The sequence below is a fragment of the Hyperoodon ampullatus genome (assembly GCF_949752795.1).
Source record: "Hyperoodon ampullatus genome assembly, chromosome: 8".
Classification (NCBI taxonomy): Eukaryota; Metazoa; Chordata; class Mammalia; order Artiodactyla; family Ziphiidae; genus Hyperoodon; species Hyperoodon ampullatus.
Window position 1 is genome coordinate 628,470 of NC_136921.1, and position 15,633 is coordinate 644,102.

Here is a 15,633-nt window from a genome sequence, read left to right on the forward strand (position 1 = left end):
CCACTCCCACAGGCCGGCTCCGGGGAGGACCCCTCCGGGCTGGACGGAGCAGACCCCAGGCGGCCACACAGCAGGGCCTGCGGGCACAGTCTGCCAAAGGGGAAAGGAAAGGCCTCAGAGCCTTCGGCAAAGAAGGAGATGTCTGCCAGGCCGCCATCTCTGAACTCCTCGAACGCCGGCAGCTGGGCGCTTGTCAATGTGAAAACAGGGCCCCCCTGGAGGCTCTGCCGGCCACACGGGGGCCCCCCCCTGGAAGGGGAGGGGCCCACAGTCAAGGCACCCTCACCATGGCCACTGTGACCCGCACGCTCCCTGCTGGCCCCCCCTGCCTCTAGGCCTAGGGCAGCGCGACTCAGCCCCTCAGTACTGCTGGGGCCACAGCTCCACACGCCCCGACCCAACCCAACACCTTGGCAAGGCTGGAATGCAGGCGGCCCGGGGGGCGGGGCCACGGCCACGCCGCTCCTCTCTGCAGCTGGCCACCTGGCGCTGGGAGCCCGGGGCCCCGTCGGGGAGCCGCTGCTGTCCTTGGAACCGAGCAGGCCCACGGGAGCTGGAGGGGAGGCGGGGCCCGAACAGAAGGAGGCACTTGTTGAAGACGGGGACGCGGGAGTCCTCGTGCCCTCGGTGAACAAGACGCTCTGGGGATCAAATCAGGAGAAGAGAAAAAGGAACACGTGAAATGAGCAATTACTGCTGGGAAGTCGCAAAGCTAACTGGGCCCAGATGAGCACAGCCGCACCCACACATTTCTGTCACAGCTTCTACAAAGGAGGGCAGCAGGTCAGACCTTTCCTGTTAGAACTGAAGATCTGTAAATGCAGACAGGATTTCAAACGGACCCAGGATCTAGTTAGGTCCCTTGTAAGTCCACTTTTTTCTCTGCGTTAGGCATGACCTGTCTACAAGAAAGGCCATTTCCACCACTGAAGGCTCTGAGTCTCCCTGGCACCCGGGTCACCCTGAAGTTGCCTGGGGCTGTCTTTGGGCATCATTGTTCCCCTGGGGCTGGGCGGCTGGAGGAGGGGTGAGCTGCCCCACTCGGCTACCCAGGCGCCCTCCCCCGCCCTGCCAGGGGTCACTGGGGGACAAAAGGCATCGGTGCATCCACACACCGCCCGGGCAGCAAGGGCCAGGTCCGCACACGGAGCTCCTCACCGACGCCGTGCACAGGAGCCCCGGGCATCTCGGAGGTGCAGGAGTGGCCCTGCGTATGAGCAGGAAGAGGCTCACAAGGGGGGCGCGGGGTGCTGGGAGGGGCAGTGGCCCCACCGTGCTGCTCGCCACACCGGGCGCCTGCGCTGTGTCCTTGCTCACGGTCCCACACGCAGGAACATGGAGCAGCCCTTCCCACTCACATGTCACCGAGACACAGCTGTGTCACACCAGCACTCACAACATCACAAGGGGGCGGTCAGACCAAAGCAGAAGAAACAGCAGCAGCACAGCGACCACCCCTTCAGAGACAAAGCGGCAGCTCTCGATCCGTAAGATTAATCTCTTTTTGTGTGTCTACCACATGGCTTTTTCCTAATCATCGACCATATTCCATATTCTCTGTGACTTTTAAAAGACAGCATCAGAGAACTGAAAGCTTAAATGTAACTTTTAGACTACTCACAAATTTGAACTTTGTTAAAGAAACAAAAATAAGTTCTTTTAATTTCAGTTGATTTAACAAGGAATTCCAAAATAGAAAACGTACCTAGAAGAGTTAAAGAATGTTGTTATTTAAAAGACCCGATTAAAAAGAAATTTAGGACACACGAGCTTTAATATATGAGGTTCAAGTGTAGCTTCTAGAAATACTATAACAGTATAAATGACAAAACTGTCAACGCAAATCAACTTTGTGCAGCAATTAAAATGTATAAATATGAAACTATACAGCTGCACACAGAAAGTTATGAAATAACAGTACATGAAAAGAGCAAGATTCTCTGTAAAAATATACTTGCATGTGGCAGTCAACACGCAAATGTGAACACAGGGAGAGATAGTGGAGAAGCAGACCTGAAACACAGAGTCACCGACGTCCCGGTCTCACAACACAGAACTGTCACGTCTGGGACACTGTGGCCAAACGTCTCCTGTGAGTGTTTGTGTGCACCTGTGTGTACCTGTTTTAATATAGCTGTGATCATGTCAAACACACAGGCATACACATTTGTTTCCTGCTTTTCACCCTTAAGACAATAGTAAAAGATCCACTCAGTGAACACAGCTTCACCAAGCAAATCACCTCCCTAAGCTGGCATTTAACCTCACTTTGCACTTTTATAGAAGTAGTATTTCTCAGTTGTTTTCCTGACAACAAAAAGCACTGTGTCCACTGCACAAAGAGAAGAAAAAATACAGAGAGAAGCACAAAGAGAAGATAAAAACTGCCTGGATCCAATCGCTCAGAGATCATGTTTGACGCTGTGCATACACTTCTCTTTTTAAATCAAAATGAGGACATGACCCAGGCTGCTTTGCACCCTGCTACTTTCACGTACTGATATTTTCTGGGCGCATCCTGCTCATGCACTATTCTCCCGAAACGAGATTTTTAAAGGTTCGAGTAGCGCCTCATGTGGACACGCCCAGAACTGCCAGTGACTCACCCGGCACAGACGGTGGTCGCTAGGATTTCTCGAATGACAAACAACACTGTCACACATCTCAATGCACAGAGCTTTCTCTTCACTCAGGACTCCTTTCTGCAAACAGGGTCCCAGGATTGGAATTTCCACACAAATGACAAAGCTAATTTTAGGACTCTTGTTACAACATTGCCAGATTATTTCCCCAAAGAGGACAGGTGATTATACCGTGTACGTTTTACGCAGAAGGACTGACCTGCCTTGGCAAGTTGGCATTTAGGGCGCGGAGAGACATCCGGGTCTTGCTGTGCTTTCTGCAAACAGAGAACAGGCTGTGAGCCCCCAGCCCTCCTTGCCTGACCCCTGTTTCTAAAGCAGCACATGCTGTGCCGCGAGAAGGACTCGCATAAAAATGTGGCCAAGCCTCTGTTAACATGCCATGAGGCACCTAACTAGAAATGGCAGGATAAGAGAAAACAAGCATTCAAACAAAAAATACACGTTCAGAAGAGGTGAAATTATCCCCTTCACACTGAAGGAAAAGTTCCACGTGCAAAGAAACAACATGAATTTTCAGATTCAAAGTTTACCATGCTATGTAAAAACATTACATCTAAGCTAAGCGATACAGACTAGAACCAACAAGCATTATCTGTATCTGTACACAATAACTGTAAATAACTGTAAAATACAAACCTATTACCATTAAAATAAATAAAAGAAACAGAACTCAAGTGCCAAAATACACGTTTACATATTTGAAGTGATTTTTATTCAAATACAGGTTAAAGTATTTAAAACGTTAATTTTAAAAGCCCACACTTTTCATCACGAAGATGAGAAAATTTACCTTTCATATGGAATCCTCTTCATCCCACCATCTTTGACATAATCCACTAGTTGCTTCTGAGTTCTTCCACTGTGAAAAAAAATCAGATTTTAAAGAAAAGAATAAACAGTAATTCACAGCATTAATTTTTCACGAAAGCAAAGGAAAAGTAAGACTTGCCCATCCTCTCTCATAAGTTTACACATACATTTAAAAATTATACTTTGCAACAAGCATAACCAGTTTTCTAAACAGTTTTTATGAAGCCTATTTTTCCCACTATTTTATTTGATATGCTTTCCCCAGTTTTACAATAGCTGCAGTCTGTGTGTAGTTCTCTGGAACATTCACACCACCTTCTTCTTGACTGAGGCTGTTCGGGTTCTCAGTCCCACAGACAAGGCCAAGACCCGCCTGGCACTGCTGCCCCACCTGTATCTGAAGGAGGAACCTCTGCTGAAGAGGATGGCTCTAGCTCTGGGCTTCGGCTGATCAGAAAGTCTGAAAAAGGTGTGATACTCTACACACGTCTTCCAGAAGTTCTTACACGCGTCCCTACTCCCCAGCACGAATTCCAGGGTGTCCTGGTAAGGCCCCTGGGAACAAAAGACAAAGGTTCGAGTTACTATATCAAGAATAAAATTTAGGAAGGCAAAAGCCTACTCCAAAGTTAAAGATTAGGACGTTTTCTTCCTCAAAGTTGTATACAAAGACTTCTGGTTCCATTTACATTTAAGAGAAGAAAAACACAAGGTATATATTCATTGTAGAAGCATCAGGAAAATGTGGTCATCTACAATTACACGACTGCTAACATTCTGAAGTTTATCTCTGTAACCTTTTCCCACTTAGGAAACTAAGGCATCTTTCCAGGCTGGCTGACGCATTTATCTATTATCACCCAATCATTCTCCTGGGGGTTTTTCTGGGATGTTTCAGATGCCCAGGACACACAAGGTTTTCAGGCTCACAAACATCACCATGAAGAAACTACTGCATTGTCTCTCATGGCTATTCCTTAGGATAAATTCCTAGAAATGGTATATTGAGCTCAGAAACAATGCACATTTTTGAACCTTATGATATATTATTACCAAATTACTTTCCAGAAAGAGTATAATACTTTGACTCCTATGTTTAATCTTAAAAATCTAAGGCTTAGGGATATAAAACATAACCTTGCCAGGTGCAGAGATAGAGACACAGTCCGGAACTTTGAAATATCATGCTATTCCAAAGAAGAGTTGCTTTGGAATATAAAGCAGTAATTCTCTTCTTTCCCTGTCCTTTCAGAATAACTGCCAGAAACTTTTTTTTTTTTTAACTTACAGAGAAAAAAAAAAGCAGCCTTTTACTTGTATTTTGTACATGTTTTTGGCATTCCTTATACTTCTCTCTCATTCGCAGAAGAAATATCTGAGTAAAAAACAATTAAGCTATCTGTTCATACTTTCTACCAAACACACTTACACGTCGCACATGACCCCGGGGTTTGACAAAAGCTAATCAAGTGCCTTTGAAAAGCTTAGGTGAAGCCTCTCCTCCAGATTGGCCCAGAGCTCTGATCTCCTGGAGTGTGTCTAAGCTGACAGCCTCCTAAGCTTCAACCCCACAGTGGCTCAGCTAACCTACTTTTTATTTCCTAACTTCCTTTGTACAGTAGACATGTAACAACGTGGACATCTTTGAATAGTCTGACGTACTGGATTTTTCCAACTATCAGACTGTACAGACATTTACTTTTTCCCCTTTTTACTAATTTCAGTAAATTTATATTTAATTATTACCTTACTGACTCACAATCTCAAAAGAAAGGAACATTTATTTTCTGAAAATCAAGTCTACTTCAATTAGAGCTATTAAAGGGTCAATTTCTGAATCAAAGACACATGAGAACATTGGAAACGCCCCTCTCTTCATTCTGGACAGAAGCTCCAACACTGATTTGCTGTGGAGCTTCTTCAGATCACAGCTAAACACTCTGTATTTCAGCTTTATTACCCAAAGAAGGACTGGCTGTTAATAGAGCAACAGTTCTCAGCAGCCCTGGGAGTTTGTCGCATGTGCACTCTCTCAGGCCAACCCCACAGCTGAGTCTCCGGGTGGGGCCGCCCCCGGGGATGCCGATATGCCTCCTAGGTGAGAAGTGCTGGGCAGGTCACCCCTAAGCCCATCCCCAGTCCTGAATCCTGTCCTTAAATTCTTATGTGAGTTATGCTGAAACGATATATAAAGTAATTAAAGGGACTTCCCTGGTGGTGCAGTGGTTAAGAATCCTCCTGCCAGTGCAGGGGACACGGGTTCGAGCCCTGGTCTGGGAAGATCCCACGTGCTGCAGAGCAACGAAGCCCGTGCACCACAACTACTGAGCCTGCGCTCTAGAGCCTGCGAGCCACAACTACTGAGCCTGCGTGTCACAACTACTGCAGCCCACGTGCCCTAGAGCCCATGCTCTGCAACAAGAGAAGCCACCTCAATGAGAAGCCCATGCACCGCAACTTAGAGTAGCCCCTGCTCGCCACAACTAGAGAAAGCCCACGTGCAGCAACAAAGACCCAACGCAGCCAAAATTAAATAAATAAATTTTAAAAAGAAGTAATTAAAAACTCACTATTCTAGCAGAGTAAATTCTCTCATAATTTAAAAAGTTCTCAAAATAATACTTACATGGACCTCTGGGTGGAGTTTGATAAGAAACCTTTTCCTCTTGAAGCTGAGCTTTCGGAGCCTGGACCAGTTGAAAGTGTTGATCTTGGTGCTGCTCTGAAATTCAGGAGACAGACGTTCGTTGAGGAACACATCTGTAACCTAGACGCACGCACATGATTTCTCATGAAACAGAGAAGGTTTAAGTCACATCCTTGCCAGAAAGCACAGCAAGCCCCTGATATTTTATGTTCGGAATGACTCTGAATTAAAATGTCAATACTAAACACACTAATCTCTGTTTTAGGAAGAAAACTTTATTTCTTTGATAAAGCTTTATTACAACCTCTTTTTTTCAGTGTTAACAGTGAACATTTCTGAAGCCCCCCTACTGCGAGGACGGCGGCTGGGAGGGGCCTGGTGGTGGTGGGGCGGGGCTGGAGCGGAGCTGGGTTTCTCACTGAAGGAAGAGGGAAGGATGGAGGGATCCCAGGGGTGCCGGATGGGACCCGGACCCAAGGCTGAACCCCCGACTCTCCAGAGTGGGCACACTGGGCAAGGACCTCAGCTTCTAAACAATTTTGTCCACTAAGGAGACCAGGGCCCTTTGCTCTTCCAGGGTGGAGCAGGCAAAGAACAAAGGAACCTGTACCATCTTACTGTGTAAGAAAGTAAACAAGTGCTCAAAAAATGACGGGGAAATGTCAAAAGGACACAGGAGGGACTTCCTTCCCTGGTGGTCCAGTGGTTAGGACTGCACATTCTAATGCAGGGGGTGTGGGTTCGATCTCTGGTTGGGGAGCTAAGATCCCACATGCCTCGCAGCCAAAAGACCAAAGCATAAAACAGAAGCAATATTGTAACAAATTCAATAAGGACTTTAAAAATGGTCTACATAAAAAAAATCTAACAAAAAAGAAAAGGGCACAGGAGCCACCTGAAGGGACCCCCTGATGTGGGCCAATTTAAAGATCAAAACAAATAATGACAACAGATCAAGTATCAGATTATAACCCGAATTATAACTTGAGTGATAGTATGATTATAATACAAACCCATGAGTCCACAGTGACGTAAAGAGGAGAAAACCCTTCTAGGATCATGAAGAATGGAATTTAAAAAGTTGCCTTTTGGCAACCATCAGGGAAGTTTACAGTCTTCAAGTATCTCTCCACAAAATGCTTACGAATTACAAAGGATAAAAAGTCACTTTGCAGCAAAGCAGCCTGTCAAACGCCTTCCAACCAAGTGATGGATACTGGCACCACCGGCAATGGGACAGACAGGCACCGGGGGCCACCTCACGGCTGGACCAGGCACACTCTCGCTTCTGGGATTCACCCCCCCAAGAACCTTAACTAGGGTCTGATCGTCAGCAGGTGCTGGGAGGCCCATGTTACAAAATGACTGGCCTCAAAACTTCCAAAGCATCAAGGTCAGGAGAATCAAGGAGAGAAGGAAGAGAGTTCCAGACTGAAGAGGCCAGAGTGGGATCCTGACTGGGCAGAGCGCTTGACCTTAGAAGGGATCTTCTGAAGCCAACGAGACTGGGGCAACTGGTGGAAGCTGGATGCCGTCTCTGGGGAAGGAGCACCTTCTACTGTTCTCATATCCTTTCTATAACCTTGAAACGTTTCCAAAATTAAAATGTTAAATGTACTGAAACACTTTTCTGGCATTTTCTTTTCTATTCTTTTTGTTTGTTTTTTTGCAGTATGTGGGCCTCTCACTGCTGTGGCCTCTCCCGTTGCAGAGCACAGGCTCCGGACGCGCAGGCTCAGCGGCCATGGTTCACGGGCCCAGCCGCTCCGCAGCACGTGGGATCCTCCCGGACCGGGGCACGAACCCGTGTCCCCTGCATCGGCAGGAGGACTCTCAACCACTGCGCCACCAGGGAAGCCCTTCTTTTCTATTCTTGACTCTCATGACCATTTACTCTTTTCTACAAATTCAAGATGGGGGGTGGCAAGGTGAAGAATGTTTTCCCTTCAGAGATACTAAAACAAACAAACAAACAACAACAAAAAAACCCCACAACAACTTAAGCAATTAAAGAGGAAGGAGGCACTGAAACATGCACGACACGGACAAACTCTGAGACAGGGGAAAGCTGTCAGGCACAAAGGCCATTTACAGGAATGTCCAGAACAAGAAATCAGCAGAGACAGAAAGCAGATTAGTGGTTGTCAGGGGCGGGCAGTGACTGCTACAGTGTACGGGGTGAGGCTGGGATTTAAGCGTTCTGGAGTTAGTGGTGACGGTGACACAATTCTGTGAATATACTAAAAACAACTGAATTATACTATTAAATGGTGAACTTTACATTATGTGTGAATTATATCGTTTTTAAAATTCCTGAGTTAAGAAGTGTCCTCGAGGCCAAGACACAAATGACAGGGTCTAGATGAGACCCAAGTATTCCAGCTCCCAACACCGTCCAGACACGAAGTCACTTCAACTGCTACTCAAAGTAAAATATTCGAGGGTTTTCAACTGCGTTCTCAAAAAAGCAAACAAAACAACCAAAGGATAAAACATCAACAAAAGAAAAGAAAATGCCCACCGCCAGCTCTCGCTTCTAGAGGGTAGGTGCCTAGGGTAAAGGCTTAGGAAAGCAGGTGGGCACAGGAGGGGCAGGGAAGGGCCTGTCCTCCCCAGGAAGACACAGAGAAGAGCAACAGACACACTGTTCCCGGCTGCAAGCTTGCCTTCCCATTTTCCCTTTGGGTCAAAATAAAAAATCACCATATCCCAGGGCTTTAACCGAGTCATAAATCAAAAGTGGAAACAAAGAATCCACGGATGCCCTCACTCTGCCCTGGGCAAGCCTGACCCTCACCGAGCAGTGCAACACTCAGAGCCACTGCTCTCATTTTGGATTTTATCAAAAAACTCCATGGCTCAGCTGTAAATGCCAAATAAGACCTGAAACAGAACCCAGAGACTCAGGGCTCTCCGGGCCACCCTCAGGCCTGCTCCCCCGGACAGAACCGCCTTCCGGACCTGCATCCGCATGTCCACACAGCTCGTTCAAGGCTGCTACTGTACCCTGCTCCGAGATCTCATCTCCTGGACCTCCACACCCACCATGACCTCACGTCCACCCCTCCCCACACTCCCTCCATTTTTGGTAAATTTAAAATTCGGTATTTATATTACTGATCACTTAAGTATTGCTTGCAAGTTGAGCCAACCTGAATTATAACTATACTTTGCTCCTTTGCTTTTTAAAATTAAATAACTAATTTTGGCTGCTTTGGGTCTTTGTTGCTGCACGCGGGCTTTCTCTAGTTGTGGCGAGCAGGGGCTACCCTTCATTGCGGTTGCATGGGCTTCGCATTGCGGTGGCTTCTTTTGTTGTGGAGCACGGGCTCGAGGTGCACGGGCTTCAGCAGTTGTGGCACGTGGGCTCAGTAGTTGTGGCTCGCGGGCTCTAGAGCGCAAGCTCAGTAGTTGCGGTGCACGGGCTTAGCTGCTCCGCGGCATGTGGGATGTTCCCGGACCAGGGCTCGAACCCGTGTCTCCTGCATTGGCAGGTGGATTCTTAACCCCTGCGCCACCAGGGAAGTCTGCTCCTTTGCTTTTGTTTTTCCTTGAGTCACTAACCGCCTCTTTTCATTTGCTTAATTTCTAGGTACCCAGCGCTAATTCAGCCCCAAACCTTCCCCGCAGACCTTTAAAACTCCTCGATATGGTCTAAGCCATGAAGCCATGGCTCAGTTCTTCTCCCTGCCCCTTCACAGGCCACACCTCCCGGCTTGCGGGATCTCAGTTCCCCAACCAGGGACTGGACCCCGGGCCCTGGCAGCAAAAGCACCGAGTCCTAACCACCGGACGCTGGGGAGCTCCCCTGATCAGCCCTTTCTTGGAGGGCGCCCCCGTGCTTATGCTGACGAACGTTCTCCCCATCTGAGCACAGCCCGCCCCTCTGCCTTCTCCAACCTGAGTCACCCTGTTTCCTCAACTCCCATCCGAGTTTCTCTCTCCTCCAGTGTCGGCCTTCAAAAGGCTGTGCAGGAACTGAATTTCTGAAAACCTGCATATCTGAAAACGCTTTCATTTTCTCTTTGCACAGGAGTCACATTGCACAGGGAAAAGAACTCCAGGCTGGAAATGGTCTTCTTTCACGTGTAGAACCTCCCCGTCTCCAGCTTCCAGTCCTGCTGCTACCAGCCCGGCAGCACTCCAACTGCCCCCACCTCTGGCAGCTCATGCTGACGAGTCCTGCTGCCATCACACTGGAAACCTGCAGGCACCTTCAACCTGGAACTTTGTGCCTTGAGTTCTGGAAGCTTTTTCTCATGTAATTTCTTTAACAATGCCTCCACTGCTTTTTGGTTCCTGCCTCTAGAATTCTGGGATGCTGGACCTCCTGGATGGTGTTGGAATTTTCTTTACTTTTCTCTCCCAACTTTCACCTTTTATCGTTTTTTTTTTTTTTTTGTGGTATGCGGGCCTCTCACTGTTGTGGCCTCTCCCGTTGCAGAGCACAGGCTCTGGACGCGCAGGCTCAGCGGCCATGGCTCATGGGCCCAGCCACTCCGCGGCATGTGGGATCTTCCCGGACCGGGGCACGAACCCGTGTCCCCTACATTGGCAGGCAGGTTCCCAACCACTGCGCCACCAGGGAAGCCCACCCTTTATCTTTTATTCTGTTCTGTGGATATTTCCTCAACTGCATCTTCCAAACATTCTCGTTCCGCCAACGTGCGTCACTCTTGTTGTCCGTAACTGCCCTGCTCTCGTTTCAGAGATGCAAGCTTTTCCCTTACTTCTGTGAGGCTTTTTTAGAAAACGTAATTCACACAAATTGAAGGTCTGTGGCAACCCTGCACTGAGCAAGTCTATGGGCGTTGTTTTTCCAATAGCATTTGCTCACTTCATGTCTCTGTGTCACATTTTGGTAACTCTCACAATATTTCCAACTTTTTCATTATTATATGTGTTATGATATCTGTGATCAATGATCTTTGATGTTACTGTTGAAAAAAGATTATGACTGTCTGAAGGCTCAGATGATGGTTAACACTGTTAGCAATTAAAGGATTTTTAAATTAACAAAAAGAAAGAAAACATAACACAGTAACATACTAACAAGGTTCAAATTCTTAAGGTACCAAAACTGAGTCCAGAATGAACAGGCCCCTCTCCCCACTTCTAACAGCCTGCAGGCTATAGTAACCATCCTAGGGGCAGCCAACCCCAGTTTATTTTGTAGGGAATAAATAGAGTGTGTGTGTGTATAAGTTCCCCTCTTTCCCCCATAAGCGGTAGCAAATTCCACACACAGTTTTGAACATCTTCTCCATTTAACAATACATCTCAAAGAATGTTTCACATATCAGGACACCGCGCATGCAACCTTGGGACAGTTGCCCAATTATCCCATAATATGGATGCACCACCATTTATTTAACCAGCCTCCTAATAATTAATTACCAATATTTTACTATTACAAACAAGGCCAGAATAAAAAATCACAAGAGAAAAAGTTTACACTCGTGCTAAAGCTGTGTTCCTGTTCCTCACGAACGTGATGCAGGGTAAAGCGATTTTCCTGTTCTGCCGATCTGACAGATGAACAACAGTATATCCTCTCTGAGGAGCCGTGCTTTCCATTTCTTCCACCCCCGGCACAGCTTCTGTTTCTTCTGAGTCTCTTCTTCCCACAAATTTGGCCCCTGTCCCTCAAATACCGTCTTCCTTTGAAGAAAGGCTTTCCTCAAACTTCTGGCGACCCTTGGTCACTGTCTGTGCTTAACAGCGAGGCTCTGGGTGTGCCTGAGTTAGTGACCATCCTGGTAAACACTGGCCAGGGAGCATCACCAGGGAATGCTAGTCTAAGGGACATCTGACAAGGGACAGAACATCTGTGTCTTAAAGCGCCTCTCCATGGACCGCTTATTAGTTGAAAGAGGAAAACCAGTAACTATGCAGTAGAAGAGCCAGAAAACACAGGGATCAAGGTTCGCATCGCCAGGGAGGCCAGGTGGCATCTCGGGTGTGACCCCCGAGGGGGACACGTGTCACCTGGGCAGTGGTCCAGCTGGGAACACGTCACCTGAATCTAATCACAGGAAAACAGCCGACAAACGCAGACGAGGAACTTTCTATTACAAAGGGGCTGTATTCTTCAACACCATCTTCACAAAAGATAAAGAAAAAAGAATGTTCCAGATTAAAGGTGACTGCAGCGTGACGGCCTGGTTCTAGATGGGGTCCTGTCCTGCAGGGAGACCACTGGCCAGCTGACAGGATTGGGGATGGACCCGTGTGCCAGGTGTTAAGAGCCCACGGCCTCAGCAGTGACTGACTGTGGTCACGACAGGGAATATACTCTGCTCTTGGGAAACACACACCGAGGTTCTCGGGGCAAAGGCCCCGACATGTGCAGCTTACTCCCCAAGGCTTCAGAAAAAACTGTGTGCGTCTGGGCATGCGTCTGTGCGGCAGGGATGAGAACACATGCCAGCGGGAGGTGCAAATGGTGACAGCTGAACCTGGGGGACAGGTGCGTGGGGTCTCTGCGTGCTATTCTCATTCTCACAGCTTTTTGGGACGTTTGAAAGTGTTTCCAGATCAAAGTCTTTACAAAAGGAGGCTCTGAAACGCTGGCTGGCAGCTCCCAGGGCTGCAGCGGGGCCCCCGACGTTAGAACCCTGCTCATGAGGCACCTCATCTCCACCTTCCGAGGGGAGGGAGGCGCCTCGTCCTGGTGGGGCGGGGCGTGCTGTAGCTGTCTGCCCCGGCCCCGCCCGGCCTCCCCGCCCCCCTGGGGATCCCAGGCTCCTCGCTAGGCCGTCAGGGGCTGCTTCCCTATTTCCCAGACTCTGCTGATAGTCCTCGCTTTCTGTGGTTTCCTTTTCCATTCTTTGTTCTTACTGATGTAAAGTTAAAAAAAAAATTCCTTCACTGTCATGCCGGTGGGGATTTTGAGGGAGTGGAGATGAATTCAATCTGCCGCCTTCCATTTCAAGTCTCTAACCTCATGCTTTTACAGTTTCTTCTGGTCATAAACTATTTGTCCTTTTCTGGAGAAATGACAACAGCTTGACTCTGAGGGACGTGATTTCCCCCTCTGTGCCAGGTAGGAACCGCCATCAAAGGGAGCAGGTGTGGGAGACCCTGGACACCACTCAAAAGGCCTGGATTTTAGGTGGAATGTAACAGAACTGACATTCTAAACGCAAAATTAAATTTTTTTCCGATGGGAAATTGAAATTTGCTCGCTAAGTTGAGAAAGAGAAAGGAAAAGCAGAAGAAACAAAGTGTCCTTGATCAGGGAGGCCTGGATCAGACCAGCCGTTTCAGGCGCCGGCAGCGAAGACGGGTCACAGAGGGAAGAGCCGCAAAGCCAGCCGGGCGCCAAGAGCGCCACCGCCAACCCCGGGCATCACGTTCCATCAGAGGCGCCCGACTTCACGGGCCGGGAGCAGGCAGCTCCTGGAGGGGAGGCGGGAGCATCTGGCGAGGCGAGGGCTCCCGAGCTGCAGGCCGGCGCCCTGGCAGCTGTTTCCAGGCACGTCACACCCCACGGCCCGGCACATGGACATTCACCACAAACACAACTCAGTGGCCCTTTATGTAACACTCACCCATCCGAAAGCCGCTACCGCACACATCCCCGGGAACCCGAGCACTGGCCTCGGAGGGTCCCCAGGCTGTTCTGTCTTGTGCTTTAAACGGTGACTGGGACCCGCGGCGGAGACCCCACAGGGCAGCAGCCTCCCCGCGGGGGTGGACGCCGCCCCACAGGGCAGCCAGAGCCCGGGCTTGAGGTTCCACGGGGGCGACCTTCTGTCAACGTTAGAAGGACAGTGGGACGTGACTGAGTGCCCTGGGGGCCGTGGTCCCCGTGACAGTGAGTCCAGGACAAGAAGACAACTTCTCTAACGGGTGAGAGGTCGGATCAGAGGGTCCGCAAAGCTCTTCCTCCAAGTCTAAGACGGATTCAGCAACAGAGACTTCCCAGCAAACGTAAAACAATCCCATGAAGCCACAGCATAGCCGCCCTCCTACCTGGAAGACGAGGACGCCCATGTGGGAAACGGCCAGGTTGATCTTGGCCCCCTCCCTGTCAGAGGCCGTGTGAAACCTGATGCCGTACATTTCCAGCTTCCGGGCAATTTCCAGCACCTGGAAATCCGACTCGGCAGGCGTCTGGCCCCTGTAATAAAAGACAGCATGATCACAGCACTCCTGAAAGAGCTGAAACACAGGACAGAAGCGACCAGGAAAAGAGACCACAGAAACAAACCAACAAAGGAGGCTCTGTTCTTCAGAGGGTCGGTCACTCACTGTATGTTTATATACGCACATCAAACAAAACACTGCACACAGGCCACGGAAACTGTCTGCTTGCTTCTATTCTGTAATCCATTTCCTAGTGGGTCGAATGTTTTCTTTGCACTCATTAGATGTTCAGCCTTATAATTTTATCTTAATACAAAGTAACGTGCAAACATTACGCGCAGAGACAAATAGTAAATAAAGGAAATACCACAGATAACTCTAGTATCTCATTAAACCCATTTCAAAACTTTAAAAAACTATTTTCAAAAAGTACAATTCTAGGGCTTCCCTGGTGGCGCAGTGGTTGAGAGTCCGCCTGCCGATGCAGGGGACACGGGTTCGTGCCCTGATCCGGGAGGATCCCACATGCCACGGAGTGGGTGGGCCCGTGAGCCATGGCCGCTGAGCCTGCACGTCCGGAGCCTGTGCTCCACAACGGGAGAGGCCACAGCAGTGAGAGGCCCACGTACTGCAAAAAAAAAAAAAGAAAAAAAGAAAAAAAAATTATCAAAATGAATAAAAATATAATCACCAAAAAATTGGTTTTATTGACGCCTCGCACGCAGCCCACATGGCGCCGAGCAGCTCCAAGGCATGATGCTCAGGTAAGTCCCAAACACTCCATGTGGGATTTTCCATTAACAACTCTTTTTTCTTCTTACTTCTGAATGCCTGAGTTTTTGGATCTTTAAGGAATAACACACTGTTTGCGTTATGCCATTCTTGTGATTTCCATTCTTTGACTAAAATGTCTGTTCTCTGAAGTTGATATAGACATCTATTAACTTGCATTTTAATAAATCATCTTCAACAAGATGATGATTCCATTGTATATCCACCACATCTTCTTTACCCATTCATTTATTGATGGGCACTGCTTCTGCATCTAGGCTATTGTAAATTATGCTGCTATGAACACGGGGGTGCATATATCTTTTCGAGTTAGTGTTTCTCTTTTCTTTGGGAAAATACCCAGGAGTGGAATTGCTGGATCATATGGTAGCTTTATTTTTAATTTTTATTTATTTATTGAAAAAATTTTTTTAATTGGAGTTGATTTACAATGTTGTGTTAGTTTCAGGTGTACAGCAAAGTGAATCTAATATATCCACTCTTTTTTCGATTCTTTTCCCATATAGGCCATTACAGAGTATTGCATCTATTTTTAATTTGGGGGGAACCTCCATACTTTTTTCCATAGTGGCTGCAGCAATTTTCATTCCCACCAACAGTGCACGAGGGTTCCCTTTTCTCCACATCCTTGCCAACACTTATTTCTTG

General features: G+C 48.0%; 1 protein-coding gene across 1 annotated transcript in view; it reads right to left on the minus strand.

Moving 5' to 3' along the window:
• FARP2 (FERM, ARH/RhoGEF and pleckstrin domain protein 2) overlaps positions 1-15,633 on the minus strand; it is an 89,400-nt gene that overhangs the window by 27,566 nt on the left and 46,201 nt on the right. The window contains exons 8-13 of the mRNA XM_079710007.1: positions 14,080-14,227; positions 6,082-6,177; positions 3,847-4,010; positions 3,436-3,504; positions 2,842-2,899; positions 410-641 (exon numbers count right to left, since the gene is read on the minus strand). Coding sequence (XP_079566133.1) covers positions 410-641; positions 2,842-2,899; positions 3,436-3,504; positions 3,847-4,010; positions 6,082-6,177; positions 14,080-14,227 — 767 coding nt within the window. The remainder of the gene's footprint in view (positions 1-409; positions 642-2,841; positions 2,900-3,435; positions 3,505-3,846; positions 4,011-6,081; positions 6,178-14,079; positions 14,228-15,633) is intronic.